Here is a 21,916-nt window from a genome sequence, read left to right as displayed (position 1 = left end):
TTATTAGACCGACGCCCAAATTGCTTGAGATATGAAGGGCACGGATCCTCCGCAGGAGAGTAAATAATTACTGTGGAATCTTACTTTACAATAACATTACATCACACGGCGGGGAGGAGGGGGGAAAGGGAAGGGGGCAGTGGGAGAGGAGGCCGCCGAGGCTCCAAATATATGAAAAATCATTACACACATTAACTGTGATCTCTCTAATTAGAAAGCATAGTTATTAGAGCTGAACATCGAAGGATCGGGGGGGAGGGGGTGACCAGGCCCACTCTTCCTCATTAGTGAAGACGAGCAGAGGGGGAAAGAGACGCACTGAAGGAGACGGACAGCTTCATAATGTTTGCTTGTTGGTTGATTAGGGTCTCCATTAGAGGTTTAATCAGAGCTGAACCCTCGGGGGCTCCTCACATGTTTTACAGTAAATTAACTGAATGAATACGAGCGTACAGAGCATCAACCGCTGCCCTCCATGATACTGTCACTGCCTTCTGTTCATGTTGCTGGGTGAGATGGTTTTTAGCTTCATAATGTCTTTAAGTTTAAACACTGAAACACAGAGAAGATAAATTGAGTCTAAATGTGGTACTGTACATTGACGATGGACTCCTTGGTCTGCGCCATGTCTGTGATGACACCGTCAGAGATGATGAGCAGAATGAAGTACTGGGAGCCGTCCGTCACCGCTGAAGCATACCTGAGACAAAGAAGGAGAGAGACACAGGGTCAAAGGTCACATGAGCGACAGGTCCACAGGTGCAATGGACTGAAAAAGAAATTAATTATATTAGAGTGTGTGACTAACTGACAGCTACTTAACAGAGACAGCAGTTAGCTCGACAACATGGCCGAACACAAGTATGTTCTAAAAACCAAAGATATTTAAAACACTTATTTACTGTCTAACGGGAGTCAGTAACTTGGTTTAACAGATCAGTTAAACAGATCAGTACAGTCAGACGCTGATCTGTTTCTCTGACTGTGAGCAGTGACGACAGTCAGCTCGTCTCTGTTCAGTTTAACTTTATTAGTTAAAGGGTTAACGTACGATCAGATGTTGTTCAGGACCTGCTCTCATCCAGGAAGCTGTAACTTCGTTAAAGCCAAAGTAAACTGACACTTCTTTAACACTTTATTAACATTAAAACAGATATTCTGACTTTTCTCTTCTGCTGAGATCCACCTCTCTGTGTTCGTTTAAAAAGGTCACTCCACTGATTTAACACATCAGGACCAACTAACAGGCGACGAGGACGAAGACTCAAGATGACTCAACCTTTGAAACAGTTGTTAAACGTCTTCTGTGACTCTGCAGGAGTTTTATAAAGTCTGAGAGAAATTAACTCTGAGGATGTCACCACTGTTATTTTGGCTCCAGCTCAGAGGTAAAACTCTTTTTCTATACAGGCTCAGAGTTTAAAGACAAACAGAAAGTGTTGCATTATGGGAAGTGTAGGATCCAGTGTTTCTGGAGCTCGACCTACATCAGAGACTGTCTCAAACCACATCACTGCTGCAGTTACATCATCACATAACATCCTGTATTAGATTATTGCCCCTCAGTGATCAATGAAATCAATCCTATTTTATCCAGAACAAATGGTCCAATTACAGAGCGAGTATCAGTGCTGAGCCTGAACAATGTACGCCAGGTAAAATGAGAATCTAGTTATTGATCGTGAAAATTAATATTTTAAGTATTTAAAGCATTGAGTATATACTTAAAAAACATGTACAGACTAAAGTAATCGCTCTAAATGACCACATATGATCCACTCTCAGTGTGGTGGTGTATTTATCTGCAGAGACTCTACCCTCTGCCTGTATTTTATAATTTTGCTGTGTTTGACACTTTGCTGGGCACAGCGTGCAGGTGAGGTGGGACTTTGTAAACAGATAGCAACCAGTAACCATACTGTACGCAGCATCCAAAAGGAAGCTACAAAAATGCATATACAGTTAGAGGAAACACAAAGTGAGCAAAGCATGTGTTCAGTAACGAGAGCGAATCTGGCTTTCAGTTGCACTTTCACTGGTGAGCAGTGAAAAAGACATGGGAGAGACGCTGAGTTGTCCTGTTTCCTGTTGGACAGGAAGGTGTCAGCAGTTAGCTCAGTTAGCCTGCTCCAGTAGCGGATTTTCCATTACAACAAATTTAACATTCCTACATTAGCCTGCAGTGTCGTTAAGCAGTGAAGGGAGGAGGGGCCAAGTCTGAATGTTGTGTTCATACACAGTAACTGACATTTCCTGCATACTGTAAATTCTCTAATAGTGGGCGGGGCCTTTATTTACCTTTACTGCAGAGGATGCCAGACCTTTATTTGAAATATGCTCTTATCAGAGAGGCAGTTATTTCTGATTCACTGTTATATTGTTAAATTTATTGAATTAAAGTCATGTAGATGTACATTATTTTTAGTTACCATGCACGAGACCTTTGGTGTCATTTTTAAAACAGTGAGTAAGAACAAACTAGACAAAAGCCAAAAATGGCGTGCGCCAAAACAGATTTGACAGTTTCTACAATCAGGCTCCACCTTACCATCTGCATCGCCAATTTCCTGTCTCCAAAATGTTGGTCAGCATGGGTCAAAGTTTCTCCATCAACTCTGTTTTTATAGATTGCAAAACCCAAATTGTTCCTGGTGGCTGTTCATCAGTGTGTGAGTGTGTGTGAATGTTTACTGAGTAGCAGGTGGCTGCTCAGTGCACCACACGTCTCTGTAAAACAGATGTGTGGTGCACCGGGCAGTGTGCAGTCTGTTGGCTGATGGAGGTCTGTACGTGTACTGAAGGTACTGAGTGTGTGGGATTGTGAACAGCCACAACTCTGTGTGTGAACTGTGTAGATGTAGGAACTGTATGTATAACTTTTGTATCTTTTAACGGCAGGTACCGCATGTACCCAAGACAAATTTCCTTTGGGACAATAAAGTCTATCTTATCTTATCTTATCTTATCTTATCTTATCTTGTATGTTAGCCTCGGCCAACAGTGTGTGAATGGGTGAATGTGACATGTAGTGTAAAAGCACTTTGAGTGGTCAGAAGGCTAGAAAGGATCTGTACAAGTGCAGTTCATTTATTTAAGAAAATACAGTATATACTTTAAGTACGCAGTATTTTATATGTGTCTTTTATGCCAAGAATCATATACTAATAATAATAATATAATATATATAATATATAATAAACAGTATTTCCAGAGGAAGTGAAAGTCGACCCCACATTCACTCTCATTGGCTTTATCTGCGGGGATTTGTTTTGTTTTTTATGCACTGTGTCCACATTTTTTGTAGCTTCCTCTTGAATGCCTGCTGCTGCCACCTGGTCGCTACACTTTTATACAGTCCCTGCCTTTACCTGCACCTTGTGCACAGGAACGTACTGACCACAGCAAAATAAGGACAAAATAAGTAAATCCAGGCAGAGTCTCTGCAGATAAATACACCACCACACACTGAGAGCAGGTCATACTGTACGTGACCTCTGTATGAGTCTGAACATGGTTTATAGGAGAACCCTGTACAGGATGAATTAGAAACAGTATGGTTTATGCTTTAGAGTTGAACATCCAACAGTCAGGTCTGTTTCTCAGCTCTAAACTAACATTTACTTCAGTTTTCTTTTATATAAACCAGAGTGAAACGTCTGCAGTGATGTCACAGGATCATATTTTGATCGTATATTAAATGACTCTCTTACACACACACACACACACACACACACACACACACACAGTCGGAGTATTAAGAATCCGACGCAATTTGGTGTCACTTTTTTTTTTAGTGTCTTCCTGGGTTAAAGTCAGAAGCTCGGCAGAAGTGAGGCTGAACAATGCAGCTATTCTCAGGCTGAGTGGGCGGACGGTGCTCACAGAGAGGAAGAGATGGAATTTAAAAGCCAACGATGAAAGGTGGGAAAAGTGCTTGTTCCAGTCGATCTTGAGGATCATGAGACGAGATGTGGCAGTCGGGAACATCAGATGGAGGTCGGGAAGTACTGTATTACAAACCAGCATATGACGTTGTATCAGAGGGGATTGGTGTAAATTGGTTGAGTGCTGCTGACAGTTTCCTGTAGTTTCTATTAGAAGTGTCTATTATTTGTTTTTAATATTTAAAACAGTGGCGGAGCGTTTCTGCATTTATGATTTGTTGCTCCAATAAAAATGTAATTGCACTTGAGGGCCCACACGTCTCTCATTAATGCTGTTTTTAATAGTGAAGCGGCGGTACGTGTTTTCTGCTCGGGTCTGTGGAGATTCATTTACTGTTTATTTGTGAGATGGTGGGAGGTGAGACATTATCTGTTAACCACACAACTCTTTCTTTCTTCTGCCGTGCTTTGGGATTTTCTGTTTCTCAGATCCTTCAGGCAGCTCCTGGTCTCCTCCTGAAGACTGTCGCTGCACTTGTAACAGTGAGTATTGACTCCTCTTAGGTGACGGAGCTATCAGCACATTTATTTTAATCTCCTCCCTTTGCTTCACAGATTGCCGTCCAGCAGCCCACACACACACACAAACACACACACACACACACACACACACACACACACACACACACACACACACACGGCTGCAGTGTCACTGAAGCAGAACATTCTCATGGCGGCTTTGTACTCTGTGACATTTGTGTTGTGTGTCAGCCGACCACGTCCCCGGCTGTGATTACAGTGGACCTACCTGGCCACATGGTTAATAACAGGGGAGAAGTGGGTGGGTCCGTAGAGACGCACAGATTTGAGGCTCTGGTAATAGGCCTCCATCACCCCCTCAATGCCGTTGCAGTACGGGTTCTGTGGGTTTCCATTCTGCACAGAAACACAGACACAAAACACTTCATGAGTTTTGTAGAAAATGACTGAAATGTTACTGAGTCACTGACAGACGTGTCCACTCTCAGGATCAGAAGACTCCAGAGTGTCTCCATTTCTTAAGATACACTTGTGGGAAACATGTTTTGACTTGATTTGTGTTTAAAGAAGAAGACGAGCCGTGAACGCCCCTCTTTGCGACTTGACAACTTGAGTATAACGAAGCTAGTGGGAAGGAGGGTTTGCAACTGACATGATGCTGCGTTTGATGTGTCGACTTCCTGACAGCAGCTCTGTAACGAAATACATGAATCTAAGACTACAGAGACAAACAAGACTGATCATTCAGGTTTGTATATGATTAAGAAATGAAATAGGAACACCACTCATTAAGAATTTCAATGTTATTTCCATGTTTGAGGAAACATGAGCTGTGAACATGAGCTCCTCTCTCAGAGTCAGAAACCAGAGGAGACAGACCTCCTTCACACCTGACACGAAAATGTGTTTTGGGTGACCGGATTGTAAGGTGATAGTGTTTGACTACACTTAAACTACAATTATCACCCCGTGGTTGTGTGACTCCGCCCACCAGTCCAGTGTCTCTGACAGTCTCCATCCATGTCAGTGAAAACATGGATGCTTCACACACACAAGATCTACACAATCAGCACAGTTTCAAGATTAGAGTCACCAATTCAGTATCTGACCAAATGTCTCCCCTTCTGTTCCTGAGATATGACGTTACAACATGATGATGTCACAGTCAAGCTGACCTTTGACCTTTTGACCTTCATTATTTTATCCTGTTAGACATTTGTGTCAAGTTTTGTCATAATTAGTGAATGAATTCTTCAGTTATGGACAAGAACATGTTTTGTGAGGTCACACTGACCTTTGACCACCAAATTCTAATATTCTTCAGTCCAGGTGGACGTTTGTGCCAAATTTAAAGAAATTTCATGAAGGTGTTTCTGACATTGCATTTGTGAGAATGTGACAGACAAGGTCACAGTGACCTTGGAGTTTTCAGTATAATGTAATGTAATTTAAATTCATGATGTAATTTTGTGACTGTCTGAAAGCAGATCAATAAATGTGGGCCGTGTGCGCTCGGGAAAGAGTAGATTTTAACAGTTAACTCCAAAGTGAACCTCTCGTTTCGACTGATCCCCATGTCAGTACGAGCTCTGTTGAACCAGGGATAAATGTCTCCTAACAGCTGCTGCAGCACAGATCTGCCACGTTCTTCCACAGAGTCAGAAAGCTTTTGGTCTTTATTAATCTCACTTTGTACCTTTACTTCAAACTGAACACGCAGACACAAAGTTCTTTTTCTTTGCAATGAGGCAAATTAAAAGACAATGTCCTGATCGTGCTGCGTGTGAGTTTGATTACTCTTTAATGTCGTTTCTGGAACTCCAAAAAAAGCCAAACCTCATTTAAAAAGATGAGACGTTCTCCTCAGGCTGGAGTATCTTTGGTTTCCTGTTTCAGGTGTCTCTATACGCCACCAGCTAACAGTCAGTTTACACACAGCAAGTCTCGTCATTGATTTAATGTCAGCTACATAATACTTTAAAAAATGTGTTAAATTCAGGGACAATTAAAAAAAACTTGCCGACACTGCGTCTCCTGCTGTTTGCACATTTTAACACCATGCATCAAAGTTAGAATTAAACTGGTACAGTTTGTTTTGATATTCAGACACAGCGTAGCTCTCGGATAAAATCATCAGAGGGAGAAGAGAACAAAGTATTTGTAGATTTTATATCTCTTTATGGGAAAAAGGCTGGGATGGAATTACATGTTATTTTCCAAACAGGCCTGTTTGGCTGAAAATTGCAGGAAACACGATTACATGCATACTGAGAGACATAAAAATGCCCCCCCCCAGGGCCAAAACATCAATAATACTCCAATATTATCAGAAATTATTACCCAGTATAAACGGCTCTGGAGACTCACAGGCCCTGAAAGATGTAAAATCCAATCTTACATTTCAAATATTCCACATATTTTAGGGAAATGCTGACAGTTTAATTCTCCTGCTGCAGTAAAGAGCATCCTGAGGCTGGTCGTTTCACACTTTAAACTCTGCATGAAGAACGGACACCAGGAGAAGTATTCTGGTGAAAATCTATTGCTGTGAGATTACATTTGTTTTAAGAAGTTATAAAATATTCTGAGCATTTTTCTAAAGTCCAGTTCAGACCAAAGATTCACGACAAGACAAAACCGTTTTCGAACATTGCGGAGAAAAGTATCAGCAGTGTGAACTGGCCGGCCTGACCTTGACTCAGGCCGGCTGATGGTGTCACCTGACACTCAGCTGATCAAAATGTCTGACGGCTGGTTTTAAAGCACGTCACCTGTTTCAACAGCCAATTAGCTTGTAGTGAAGTCTGCTGGTGAAGTCAAAATGACCACAGACGGCGTGTTGGCTTGCTGCAGCAGGTGCTCCGTCCCCGCTGAGCCCTCTGTTTCCGTCCTCACAGTGGGTCGCTGCTGCTGCTGGCTGTATGTGCTTATGCCCCGCCCACACACACACACACATTCTCATTGACTGATGAATTGGCACTGGTTATTTATATTATTGTGGCGTACTGATTAAGAATACAGTTCATCTGATGCTACACTCACCAGTCACTTTATTAGGTACACCTGTTCAACTGCTCGTTGATGCAAATAGCTAATCAGCCAATCATGTTGCAGCAACTCAATGCATTTAGTCATGTAGACATGGTGAAGACAACCTGCTGAGGTTCAAACAGAGCATCAGGATGATGAAGAAAGGTGATTTAAGTGACTTTGAACGTGGCATGGTTGTTGGTGCCAGACAGGCTGGTCTGAGTGTTTACTGGGATTTTCAGCACAACCATCTCTAGGGTTTACAGAGGATGGTCCCAAAAAGAGAAAATATCCAGTGAGCCAAAATGCCTTGTTGATGCCAGAGGTCAGAGGAGAATGGCCAGACTGGTTCAAGATGATAGAAAGGCAACAGGAAGTCAAATAAGCACTGGTTCCAACCAAGGTCTGCAGAAGACCATCTCTGAAGCAACAACACCTTGTCCAACCTTGAAGCAGATGGGCTACAGCAGCAGAAGACCACACCAGGTGCCACTCCTGTCAGCTAACAACAGGAAACTGAGGCTACAATTCACACAGGCTCACCAAAACTGGACAATAGAAGATTGGAAAAACCACATTCAGATGGAAGCATGGATCCATCGTGCCTTGTATCAACGGTTCAGGCTGCTGCTGGTGGTGTAATGGTGTGGGGGAGATTTTCTTAGTACCAACTGAGCATGGTTTAAACACCACAGCCTACCTGAGTATTGTTGCTGACCGTGTCCATCCCTTTATGACCACAGTGTACCCATCTTCTGATGGCTACTTCCAGCAGGATAACGCACCATGTCACAAAGCTCACATCATCTCAAACATGACAATGAGTTCACTGTACTCCAATGGCCTCCACAGTCACCAGATCTCAGTCCAATAGAGCACCTTTGGGATGTGCTGGAACATCATGGATCAACTGTGTGATGTCATCATGTCAATATGGACCAAAATCTCTGAGGAAAGTTTCCCGCACCTTGTTGAATCTATGACACCAATTAAAAAGGGCGTCCAACCCGGTACCAGCAAGGGGTATCTAATAAAGTGGACGCTAAGTGTACATTCAGCCACAAAATAAGTCTGAAAAGCTGCAAATCAGAACAGAGGTAAAGAGAGTTGTTGCATAGAGATGATGCACTGTCTCATCTAGTTGACTTGGTGTGAACAGGCAGGTTTTCAGAACGTTGCAGAGCGGAGCGTTGACAGAAGTCTTCTGTTTCAACTCGTCTTCTCATGAACTTTGGTCTGAACTGGACTTTAGAACGTGTTTGCCCAACAGAAGCTCATCCACCTGCTCCAAACCTGTTTTAAGAACCAAATCTGCTGCAGTGTTTTCGTCTCTCTGCAGCCTGCACATCCTTTGACAGACATATTCAAACTAATGTCTGGTGACAGGGTTTAAGTTTTCCAAAAGTATCCATCAAAGAAGGAAACAACACATTATTTAATCTCCCATATGTTTTGGGCTTTCTAATTATCTCAGTATGAAAGCATCTTGACTAACTCTGCTCGGCCGCTCATGAGTACGATCGGCGCACATGAGACTCCTTTGCTGTGTAAATGGAGCTTGCATAATGACGTGGGATTCAGCAGTGGCTTTCTCCCACTGCGGCCTCGCAGCTGCAGCTTCCTCTTTAAGAGCTGACAAAGTTAAATCCTTAATGGTTATATTAATGCATGTGCGCCTTGTCTCGAAGGTTTGGCGCCGCTGGGGAAGCTGTTACCCAACGCTAAGCAACTTTAAACGCCTCTGGAGGAACATCTGGAAGTGACAGTAGAGCAGGGAGAGGAATCTGGGTGGCTGAGGAGTGGTCAGGACGTCTACAGCCCCGCAGCGCTTGACATTGGCAGAGTGGTACTGTATGGATGAATGAATGGATGGGTGGAGGATGAAAAGATGCACGGCTGAATACTGATGGTGCTGAATGGAGGACGCAGTTAACCCAGATCCTTAATGTGTCCTAAGTGTGTATGATTTCTATATATTTTTAAATGATTGTCATAAAGAACTGAAACTGTCTTTGTCTCTTCAGCAGGAGAAAAAACTGACAGTATAAATATAAAAATAAATAAAGTTGTGTGTTTGCAAAGCCAAAAACTCACCAGCTCATTTGGCTTTCATCAGCGCAGTATGAGCGCTGGCTGAATGGCTGAATTTGTTCTTGTTTTTGGACAGCAGCGTTCATCACCCACCCAGAAACTGTTGCCTGTAATTGGTCATTTGTGTATGAAAGTGTCTGGTTCCATGCTGCGTGTTTTCACTTTACTTTTACAGAGTTTTTTTTTGTTAACATAGTTCTGATACAACTTTATGTTCACATTTTGATTTGAGAAATAAAGCAGGTTGCAAACTTCCTCCAGCTGGTGTGAAGGCCATTAAAAATATTTACTCTGTGACATATTCAGCAGCAGTCTGAGAACCAGTCCAATTTGTTTTTATACCGTCAGTCCTGATGTTAATGTTGTCCTAAATTAACACTGCAAAATCTTTATGTCCAAACATTTTGTCCCTTCAGACGATAAATATCTAAATATCTACTGTAGGATGATCAAGGATCAGGAAATTTGGTTCATGTTGCTCAGTAAATTCAACTAAATGACTCTGGTGACAAATTCCACATCTACCCGATGGACTGACAAATAATCTGATCCAGACAGTCATGTCTTCTCGTGACTCCTCATTACTCCTCGTGACCTTTCATCTTTCACCATCATCAAGTTGAAATTTTTAATTTTGTCCCACAGTTTGTTTTTTGACTCCCGTCAGCTTCAGTTATACTAAATGTTCAGTTCTTTAGTTGTTTGTCCACAGCTAAATATTCATGGATTTATTATTTATTATTGAAGCAAAGACAGCTGTCACCATATTAGATTGTTTTAGATTAATGTCAATTTTCTTTTTGACTGATACCGACTACTGACTGTGTTTTACGGCATCATGTCTGGGAGTGGCAAACTTAACTTCATCTTACTTGTGCATCGACAATAAGATGTCTGTCTGTCCATACATCTATCCATTTAAATTAACACAGTACACATTAAACCTGCCAAATGTCAGCATCGTCATTTCAGACATATATTAACATCCAGAAGTAGCTTTAAGTCAAGCTGTGTCTGCGTACAGCCTCACAGAGCTGCTGACATCTCTGTGGAGTTTTGTTTTTTTTAATTTCTAAATTATTACTTCCATTGTTCAACACTCAAAGCATTTAGCATAGTTAGCTCTGGAAGAACACTGTCACTTTCCCTCTGCGTGCCGTAAATCAATATATTATCAGGGGTGCAAACTCATCAGAGGTGTAAAAGCTGACATGGGTAGTGCCAACACATACTTGCAGACTGTCTTTGCAGTAAGTGCAAAATTCCAACCAGTGCTGCTGGTAATTGAGCCAAGCAGTTTTTTTTATTGATGGTCATATGTTGCATCATGCCACACAGCGCACAGAGTCAATGCAAAACCAAACACGGTCCATCAGTCTGTCGTGATGAAAGTTTGAGACAAAGTCGGCCTCATTCAGCAACTTGGCATCATTTTACTCATTCACACCATGACTTCGTCGTTTCGTGCCAAACCTGACCCGGCGGAGGCCTTGTTGAAAGTGATGATCTTCTTCATCATTGTTTTGTTTGGTTAAGAAGATTATGTGAAATAACTGAACAGGTGTTTGCACACCTTGTGTAGGTTTCAGTAGAGGAAGGAACACACAGTTAAACTGAAGTGTTCATGCGTTATTATGGTTTAGATGACTATTTCAGCTATAAGTGATAAGCTGAGTACATCACAGTTTTTTTGTTTTGGGTCAGTTATTTGGGGCAATTTTTGTCATTTCAGTTTGCTAATTTTAAAATTCTGCCTCTGAAGAATGAGTGAGAAAAACAAACTATAGAGATAAGTTTGTTTTCTAGACGACTCAGTGAAAGACTCACTCACACAACGCAGAGAGAGACAGCAGGGAATCAGGGGTGAGTTAGGGTTTTACTTTAAACAAAGCAGAGTCAGTGATTCTTAAAACAGTGGAAAGACTAACCAAGATGGTTTTAGTGAGAATAGTTTCATTTCTTTTATTTTGTTTTACGATGAGGCAACAAGGCAGTTAAGCTCGTCTTAGTTTAGTGAAAGAAAGAAACTTAAATTCAGAAGGAGTTCGGTTTTATTTTTCTGTTTAATAAAGGAAAAAATAAGTGTAAAAATATTTCCTCTCTTGAGATCTTGTGAGCTTATTTGGTTTATTCATTAGACTAAATAGCTCAGAGTTTGTGCAACTTACCAAAGAAATAATCAGAAACAATACATTGTGTGCCTATATTTAAAAAGGAGAAATGATTTGTAGATTTGTGTGGATGGTTTCATGTTTGATGATATTAAGAGAAAACTGTTTCCTCACCAGGGCGAACTCGTGCGAGACCCGTCCGTCTGGTGGAAGCTTGGCACCAAAGCCCAGTGCAGGAAACATCTTGTCACTGTCGTAGTCCTGGATGATCTCTCCGACGGCCCGCAGCGCCATGGCGTAGTCGTTGAGCTGGTATGGGCTCATGTAATGGAGCGAGGTGGGCTGGGACGGGTTGCCTGGGACCCGAGCGTTCAACACAATATAACACACATCAGCATCAAACTGTAATTACGCCTGCTCCCCCCGGGCTGTGAGTCATATTAAATATAAAAGGAGGGGAGTGGGTGGAGGGGGTTCACATGCAGGCTGGAGTTTAGCTACACAAACATGTCTCCTCAGCACAGCTGCTCTGGAGGCAGAAAGCATCTCACTGGTCGCCTCAAACCTCAGCGGGCAGTGAGATGAACCGCAGCTCGTTCAGTAAAGCTCAGATACATGGAGCTACTAATAAGATGATGAGCCCCAGTGACCTGATGACCCCCCAACATCTCCTCCCCACCATCATTAATGAATCAGATCAATAAAGATGTGATGACTCAGAAATGATGAAGATGATAAAAACAGTAAAAACTAAAGTCTGACTTCATTTGTCTCGTTTTTATTTTTGTCCCTAAATGAGAACAGATAAATATAAATACATGAAAGTAAATGTAAAACCACAGTTGTGACATTAAAGGATGAGGCCGGTGATGTTCTATATTTTGACTTCCACAGACCGTCTGTAGCTTCAGAGCCTTCAGTTCTTTCTGATGAACCTTTAAAAATCCGTCTGTCACATGTCGTTACTTCTTTTTAAAAAAGGCCCAGTCATTCAGTAAACACAGCTGAGCTGGAGTTTTTAGCAAACATTATTAAAACCAGAGAAAACAGATAATTTGTTGGGGACTATTTTCAGCTTTACACATTTGGAGCTGTGCTGAGTATTTCCAGCAGCAGGATGGTGTGTGTGGGATTTAATCAAAATAAACTACAGCTCCCATGTTCGTCACTACACAGGAACACGTGACGCACAACAACAATGTGGCTCATAAATGTGTTTTTAATAGTTTTCTGAGAAAGAATGGAGCTCTGTGGCAGAGAGGAAGATTATATTAGATCAAGACTTTTTTAGACTTTTTAGAGCCACTCGGAGTGAGCCACTCATTTCCAGGTCATCAAATATTGACGCTTTGGGTGGTCAGAACTGAACCACCAACCCAGTGTCTCTATCTGACGACCTGGAAATATCAACCATTTTTTTCCAGAGTCACATACAGCACCTTTAAAATACATTTTACAATAACCAAAGCTGAAGAAAAGAAAAACATATACTGAATTAAATGACTTTCGGTTCAGGACTGACAGTTTTACTCAAATGTTTAATGTCACATAAACTTATGTGGGAAGTACCTGGCATTAGTTTGCAAGTTTTGGGGGGCAAGAGGAGGAGCCCTGATGTATCAGGTTTATATTGGGATGAATTCATTGTTGGTTTTTGTTTCAAGTCCTTTTGTAATAAAATAAGGAAAATAGAATACCACAGGCCTCGTTCTTTAATATGTGTGTGGACTGTTTTGTGTAATATTATAAAGGGAATGAGAGGTTTTATATTCTAACAAAACTTCTGCAAATATGAACAACCGAGGCTGGAACAGAAACTTGTAATGTACTGTAATGTAATTATCTGCATAATATCACCATTATTTCAGACGTTCCTGGAGACGGGGCGTAGAAAAGGGATTTGATGGCAGTAAAAACCAAAGCCTCCTATTTCTCCTGCGACATAAAGATGTCTCCAAAATCGTATTACATATATTAACTTAGTAAATCATCCCTCACTGAAATGAGAACATCCCTCATCTGTGACCAAGGCTTCTGCACAGAATGTGTTTGTTTGTGGTTAAATTGCTGTCACTGATGAATGTACAGCAGTTTACCTGTGGGGCTTCATAAACACTGATGACATGTGGTGACAACCATCCGAACTGGAAATGTCATTTAAAAATGCGTGTAATGAGTTTCTGTACAGACTGAGGCACAAACTGAGAACTTCAAACTGAGCTCACAAAGTTCAGAGGAAAAGATAATGTTCAAATAATCGTCCAACTTTTAGCTGCTTTGCCTTTTTTGTCTCCGGCTGAGTAAAAGTGTCATTAAAATAAGTCAGTTAAAACCGACTTCACTAAAGACTTCACATCAAATAAAGATCTTAGTGATAACCACCAAAGTTTAATCTGTTCGATACACTTTCATCGATAAGAGCAGAAGCTTTCAAACACTCACCATTTGATGCCGTGAAATCAATTGCCACTGTGAAATTAATCTGAGTCCTACAAGAGAAAACAAGTCACGTAAGGAGTTAACGTGGAACCATCAATCACGCTAGATTATACCACAGCATGTTTCAAAGCGTGCAGCGGCGAGCAATTAAGCAGCGGGTTATCGGCAGCTGTCAGTCTTAATATCAGAGCTGAGAGATAAACACCGAGCGGTAATCCTCTCAGCGGAGTCTCTGGAGACTGCACACAACATCACAACTGCAGCTGACTGATTGATGCTGCTGTTTAATATCTGCACAATCATATGAGGACGTTTATGGTGAACTCACCCGCCTCGGATGTAGTCCAGGAAGGAGAGTTCAGTGTCCACCAGGCAGGACAGCAGAGTGACCTGAAGACAGTCAGAGACATGAAGGAAGAAGACAAGGGTCGGTTTCAACTTCTAAGCTACAAGGCCATCCACAACCACGACCTCCTTCCTATCACCATACCTGCTCGCACCCTCAGATCCTCTTCTTCTATTCACCTCACTGTCCCCTCCGTTCGCCTCACTACCATGGGGAGCAGAGCACTGAGCTGCTCTGCTCCCCAACTCTGGAATTCAATCCCCCTGACCTCCGAAATATTGATTCACTCCCACACTTTAAATCCAGGCTGAAAACTCACCTGTTCAGGCTTTCTTACTCTCTTTGAGTGGGTAGATATTTTGTTTATGTTTGTTTTGTTTGTTGTTAATTGTTTAATTATCTTGTACTTTGTATTTTACTGTAATTCACTCTGTATTTTACTCTGTAACGCGACCTTGAGTGTCATGAAAGGCGCCCAGAAATAAAATGTATTATTATTATAACATTACAGCATAAGTAGAGGCTGTTCAGATGAAATCAGAGATCATAAGTTTGTCATTTTGTGGAGATAAAAACAGGAGGTCCGTCTCCCCAACATTCAGCTCTGTGTATCATTCTTTGTTTTGCTTCTCAATATTTTAAATTCTCAAGTTCATTACAGCCACTTCATTTCACTACTGAACCACGGCAAACTCATCAAACACATACATGTCTCTGACTTTAATTAATTTGTGTAAAACAAATCTAATGATTCTTATTCAAACCTGTTTAAAACGTGGTCAGATCAAACTGTCTGGACCCAGAGGTAAAAGCTTTCTGTTGAGCCTCTGTTGCTTCAGTGCACACAGCATAGTTAAGATGGCGGTGTCATTAGGACACAGATCCTACACTGGATACTAAATGTCTCTAAACTCTGTTTGGCCCCGATCACACAGAATGCTTTTCAGCAACCTGAAAATGTTTGTCTAATTGTTTTCAATGAGACTGAAGCTTTTTGTTCGCTGCTTTTGCATTGCTGAGCAGCTCATGTTTTCCTGCTCTATGCAGATCATGTTGTTGCAGGAGCTGCTCTGAACATCTCGAGTTAAAAAAACTTCAACTCAGAGCAGAAAAGCACCTGACTTCATTTGCATTGCAGCTGGTGTTACAGACAATGACCAAAATTAAAAACAAATCACACAAACTCTGGATATAAACTGCTGACTCACCGTTCCTGAGTTTTGGTACTTTTTCTTCTTCTTTCCTTTTTTCTTTGGATTTAGCACCTGTGGAGGAAACATGAGCATTGATCAGCTGTGTGGCGTCTCAGTGAGCTGTGAACGATCCTGATTATTTTATTTCACTCGTCACATGACGCTGCTTCTAAAAGAGGTCGGACTGACACCATCAGAAACCTCAGACTTCTCCCAGAAAATGTTCACGTCAACATGTTTGTGTCTGAACTGATTATTTTATTTTGTATCATGTGTGTGTGTTGGTAACAGGGACGTGCAGATGTCACAGCTCTTGTTTAGTTTGATTGACAGGTATTTTAAACTGAAACACTCACACTTCCTTCAGTGTCAGCCTCCAGTCTGAACCTCAGACGTGTGAAGGGCAGCAGAGTTACAGAAAACACTTCATTAAAGGGAAATTTCAGTTTATTTCAACCTGTCTCCTATCGTCCTAAATTTGTTTCAAGTGACTAGTGACATAGAAATAATAGTTAGCATGTTAGCTGTTAGCCTAGATACAGCCGGGGCGCATAGTAGCGTCAGACCTGTTAAAACGTAAGTGAACGGGCAACCTTCAAGTGCAAAGTTAGTCCACTAAACAAGCTTTTTTTCCACAAAGACCGCCTCATATCGTTAGGATAAATGTCAGAGAACATATAGAAAACGACATGTAAACGTGTTGTGTTACCTTACCGGTGTGCTGCCATGTTTGTTTACCATCTAGCTCTACTTTCCAAAGCACGGCCGAAATCTCGCGAGAACAAGCAGCAACAGCTGGAAGGCAGAACCGGACAGTAGCCTGAAAAGTTCATTCATTTATTTTATGAAAGATTTATAGAATAATGGCTGACTTTTTGCCAGACTTCGACTTTGTGGAGGAGGAATTTGATTTTGCAGAGTTTGATGGCCGCCCTTATTTATTTGAGCCAGAATACACTGACGAAGAGCTTCGTGAAATTGAAGAACGGAGGAGGAGGAGAGAGAGGCGCAACAGGTAGAGGACGAGAGAGGAGGAATGGCTGCTGCGAGGCTGCGTAGCTCTGGAGATTGGTGGTGTACCTGTGAATGCTGTGCCCCAGTGCCTACAGAAGAGGAATGCCTCTGTTGCAAGGAATGGGACCGAGGACGAGACACCTCCACCTGGAGTAGTATCCAACTGGGCTTTATCTAGAGCTCGCAAGATTTCAGGCACTGTATGAGATTGCTGCTTGTTCTTGCGATATTTCGGCCACGCTTTGGAAAGCAGAGCTAGATGGTAAACAAACATGGCAGCACACCGGTAAGGTAAGACAACACGTTTACATGTCGTTTTCTATATGATCTCTGACATTTATCCTAACGATATGAGGCGGTCTTTGTGGGAAAAAAAGCTTGTTTAGTGGACTAACTTTGCACTTGAAGGTTGACCGTTCACTTACGTTTTAACAGGTCTGATGCTACTATGCGCCCCGGCTGTATCTATGCTAACAGCTAACATGCTAACTATTATTTTTATGTCACTAGTCACTTGAAACAAATTTAGGACGATAGGAAAGAGGTTGAAATAAACCAAAATTTCCCTTTAAGAATAAAGAAAATAAGAGTTTAAACAGAATGAGTTAGCCTGGAGAAAATCCAGAGCAGGTTTTAAAAGGCAGAGACAGCATGAGTGTGACGAGATGATGTCACATGTTACATCACATGTGTGCAGAGAGAACGCCGTGTTTTTCCTGCCTCTGCAGTGATTCAGGTTGTGCTTCGTAAGCCCCTCTCCTGACTCCTGACCTTCACTGATTTATGGTTTGTTCACACACAGCTGGTGTAGAAATTAATGGAGCAGGTCAGTGAACTGCACTGAGAATAAAGACGGTGAAAGAGAGTGTTTCCACCGGGGCGGGGCGTCCAAACTTTCTGACTGGGGCCACATTAGATAAAAATACTCGGGGCCAGCTGCTTCTCACTTCACAGGGGTTGTTAAAGAAACACATACAAATGAGACAAAGCAGCTGTTTCATCTTTCAGTGCAAAAGTATTTAACATTTCACCTGAAAGCAGCAGCCCTCGCTGTTAACCTTACGCTTTATTGCTTTGGACATGTCTGCGACAATATGGGAAATATCACCTGTTACATAACCATTCATGTGTTTGTTCACTGTCTGTTAATGGAAACACATTAGTTCCCCCAGCACAGTTCCTTCTTGGTGCATGTTTGCAAACTGTTACTTGACTTGACGGTCCTGCTACTGAAAGGTGAACGGGAAAAATGCAAAGAGATCCTACTTGATCAACCAGGCGCACCACATACAGCTGGGTCGCCTTAAATGTGATGCAATAACAGTTGTAACACATGTTTTCTCTTACTATGTTATTGTCATCATGACATCATCATGTCGACGAGGGGCCAGTACAGTAATAAACATCCAAAATATGGACAGGATTTGTCCACTCTGCAGGAACAGCAGGTTTACACTAATTAGTACAGGTACAGTAAGTAAAAAGTGAGTAGAAATTAATATCCAGGGGTTTTTTCAAATATAAATTTGTGTTTGAATATTGTGGAGCTAAAGTCCACATGTCTGTCTGTGTGTATCTGATCTCCATCTGTTAGCTGAGTTTTCACATCATGTATGTTGGTTCTGGTCTGGAAGGAACGCCAAAGCACGGGTGCGTCCAGAGGCTCATTTGTAACTTGTGTTATGTTTTTTACTGCCTGGATTTAACAGCACAGCTTGGTTACTTCACTTGTATTCATAATATTGTTTACATGTAACGTGTGTGTCTGCTGTTTGTCAATAAAACTTGACTTTATAAATGGACGTTGTGTCTGTAGCTCAGACTGTAAAACTCAGTGATTTGGGGTGTTGCACTGTTGACCCTCCAGAGGTCAGAGCACAGTTACAGACAGACGTCCCCCACATGCGGGGCGTCAGTGGTTTAGTGGAAGAGCAGGCGCCCCATGTACAAGGCTGTTGCCGCAGCAGCCCGGGTTCGAATCCAGCCTGTGGCCCTTTGCTGCATTTCATCCCCCCTCTCTCTCCCCCTTTCACACTTACCTGTCCTGTCCATTAAAGGCAATATGGCTAAAAAATATCTTTAAAAAAAAAAAAGACGTCCCCCACATGCACTCTGTGTTCAGTCAGATGTCAAAGAAACGTGGCGATATCTTTGGTCGTGGCTCTAAAACAGTGGCCCTACGTCACACAGTCAGAGAGGTTTAAGGGTGGCTGTTGTCACAGTTTGTGATCAAAGACAGCCTGGGATAAAATTCTGACTGTGTGATGCTGTAACCAACTACGTCTACTAATGAACCAATAGAAATGAGGCACTGATCTGTGTGACAATGCTAAATGCTAGTAAATGCTAATAAATACACTTAGAGCTCTTGTTCCCCGGCCACGGCCACGTCTATGTTCTCCTCCTCCTTCTCCTCTTCTTCTTCAGACATTTTTCGACACATAAATGCCGCTATAGCGACGGCTCCATTCATGTTTGTTTTCATTTTTCTCTGACCATTACAGGACGTAGATGGATGACGCACACTGATGACGTTTTGTAAGAAGATAAGATCCTGTACTCCTTAAGTTAGCCAGGTTGAATTTGACATTACTGACCACCTTTATAAAGCTCTTTACACGACAGATTCAAATCTAAAGTGATCCTGAGGTCATGGTGAATTACAAACAGCTCTCAGATTGGATAAAACCTGCTCACCTTGAGGAAGACTCTGGAAGACATTGGCAGTGCTCAGACTGTAAATATATTTTAAATCAAGTAAAGTATTTCGTCCCCAACCGTACTGTACGTGTGTCTACATTTGAAATGAGTAGTTCAAGGTGACGTGATGAACTGTAAACCAATGGGAAGATTCCTACAATCAGTAGTCAGTCGGTTCATGGTCAAACTCTGATGTATGTATTTGTCCAGTTTTAGTGAAGATACATGATGTGTCTCTGGACACGAGACGAGAGGAGCAGAGAGAAAAGGAACTGTACGTTCACATTAATGTGAAGAATAGAGTTTTACTGACGCCCCCTCCGTCATGTTCTCGGTCTTTGGGGGTTTTATTTCTGATGTTGATCCTGAGCTCATGTATGCATGCTGCACTGTGTGGGCAGCTCGATGCCAAAAGTTCAAAATTTTGAACACAAGCTGCTCTGACCTTTGTGAGCTCAGCCCGCTGCTGTACGGAGCGCTGAGCTGTAATTAAAGATGGAGGAGGAATTAATAATTTGTGGGGCTTTTATCTTCCACAACTACATGTTAACAAATGTTCATACATGGAAACAAAACTTAATGACAAAAGGTGCTTTTATTCTTGTTTTCCAGCCAGATCTCTTTCTCTTCTATCTGTACATCGAGAGCAAGAAAAGAAACACAGCTCTTTTCATTAAAGATGAATACTGGGTGAAGGTAAATTCTATCGTTCTCCTGATGTGTTCAAATGTAATCTTATACATTACATCGTTTTTGGCTGTTTGAAGGACAAATTTGTTGACATTTCTACAGCAATATAAAACAGATATTAGAAAGTGAATTATGATATATTTCATACAGTAAAAAGCCTTTGTGAAGCAGTTGTGTTTTTTATATGAAGGTTTTATCAAAGGTTGTTTCATTTTAATGGGCAGAAATTCCAAACTTTTCAAGGATCCATGATAAAGATTTTTTTTTTCTTGCCCCATTTGCCTGGCCATTTTCAAACACATCAGATTTAAACTGTTCAAGCACTGTTCAAGCATAAACCATCACAAATGCCTAAATCTTCCTTGTCACGCCTGCAGCTTGTCCAGAATGCTGCTGCAAGACTGATAACTGGCACAAGGAAAATAGACAGCATAACGCCTGTGCTGGCATCCCTGCACTGGTTACCAGTCAATTACAGGATTGAATTCAAGGTTTTATTGTTTGTTTTTAAAGCTGTTAGTGGCCTGGCTCCCCAATATATTTCTGAGCTCTTATGTCCCCTTTTAGATTCCAGAGCACTCAGATCTTCAAACCAGCAGCTTCTGGCTGTGCCTCGATCGAGGCTAAAGGGCAAAGGGGATCGTGTGTTCGCTGTGGCTGCACCCAAACTTTGGAACAGTCTACCTCTCTCCATTAAGGATTCCTCATCTGTGGACACTTTTAAGGCTAGACTTAAGACCCACTTTTACTCTAAAGCTTTTGAGCGCTCCTGAACTCTTATCCCCCTTTTTTAGTCTTTTGTATTTCCACTCTCCAATTTGTTCCTCTACTTTTGGACTTGTGTACATGGGACTATACATCACAATACTACGTATCTTGATCTCTGCACTTTGTTATTTTGTGATTTTACCTTTATTGTACAGCACTTTGGTCAACCTAGGTTGTTTTTAAATGTGCTTTATAAATAAATTTGATTTGATTTGATTTGATTTGATTTGATGATAAATTCAGCTCACGGGCAAACAGGAACGGAGAGCTGAACCCAGGGTGGAAATGACGAAACATACATGATGGTAAACAAAATGGCACAAGGCCACCTGGAGAAAAAGCACTGTGCCCAGCATAACTTTTCAGAGCTGCGAGGACAGAGAAGCTCATGTCTTGGAGGAGAGCGGCCGGCGGACTCTCGATGTTCCTGCTGAGTGTTGGAATTTTATCACCGTTAGCTTTGTAACCTTGAAGTTAAATGTGTCAGCCCTCTGTTAATGAAGCTTTATGATAGCTACCTGGCTAATGTTAGTGTCAAGATATTGCTGTCATAGAAACAAAACCCAAGCCCAGCACGTCATTACAAAAAGCACGGTCAGCACTTTCTTAATGTAGCGCTGTGATGAGGTGCTCCCCAACACCCTGCTGCCAGTTCCTGATTTATAATGAAGATTTCTTTGTTTCCATGGCACAAAAGGGGTAATAAACAACAAAAACAAAATACACAACAACAACAAAAAAACATTATTATCTGTTGTTCACCCAATTGTTATGTTAAACATATCGGCCCAGGATCAGTGCGTCCCTGGGTCAGAGGTTATGATCTGAAGTACGGACTACAGGACAATGAATTTACAAGTGTGTGTGTGTGTGTGTGTGTGTGTGTGTGTGTGTGTGAACCATCACCTCATAGATGTGGAACTGTGACTGGCTCCTGCACATTTCTCTGTAGCTGGTGCTGAAGTCGCCGATAAAGTCGTGGCTGTAAAATAACGAACACACAGTCACGTTCAGCGTCACAGTGAGAAACTCTGCAGTGAGTAAAAGAGCAAAGCCCATAATAACAAGAATCAAACATCCCATAATAATAGTTAAAATGTTTCCATTCCT

At 41.8% G+C, this 21,916-nt stretch overlaps 1 protein-coding gene across 1 annotated transcript in view; it reads right to left on the bottom strand.

Moving 5' to 3' along the window:
• The window catches only part of LOC117261641 (copine-8-like), a 104,674-nt gene that overhangs the window by 3,666 nt on the left and 79,092 nt on the right, over positions 1-21,916 (bottom strand). Inside the window, exons 11-17 of the mRNA XM_033634036.2 lie at positions 21,713-21,788; positions 15,650-15,706; positions 14,424-14,485; positions 14,099-14,145; positions 11,831-12,012; positions 4,693-4,820; positions 598-700 (exon numbers count right to left, since the gene is read on the bottom strand). Of these exons, the coding sequence (XP_033489927.1) occupies positions 598-700; positions 4,693-4,820; positions 11,831-12,012; positions 14,099-14,145; positions 14,424-14,485; positions 15,650-15,706; positions 21,713-21,788 (655 nt within the window). The remainder of the gene's footprint in view (positions 1-597; positions 701-4,692; positions 4,821-11,830; positions 12,013-14,098; positions 14,146-14,423; positions 14,486-15,649; positions 15,707-21,712; positions 21,789-21,916) is intronic.

This window comes from Epinephelus lanceolatus, chromosome 5 (assembly GCF_041903045.1).
Source record: "Epinephelus lanceolatus isolate andai-2023 chromosome 5, ASM4190304v1, whole genome shotgun sequence".
Taxonomy (NCBI): domain Eukaryota; kingdom Metazoa; phylum Chordata; class Actinopteri; order Perciformes; family Serranidae; genus Epinephelus; species Epinephelus lanceolatus.
The sequence above is the reverse complement of the archived record's forward strand: the minus strand, read 5'-3'. Positions and strand labels throughout refer to the sequence as shown.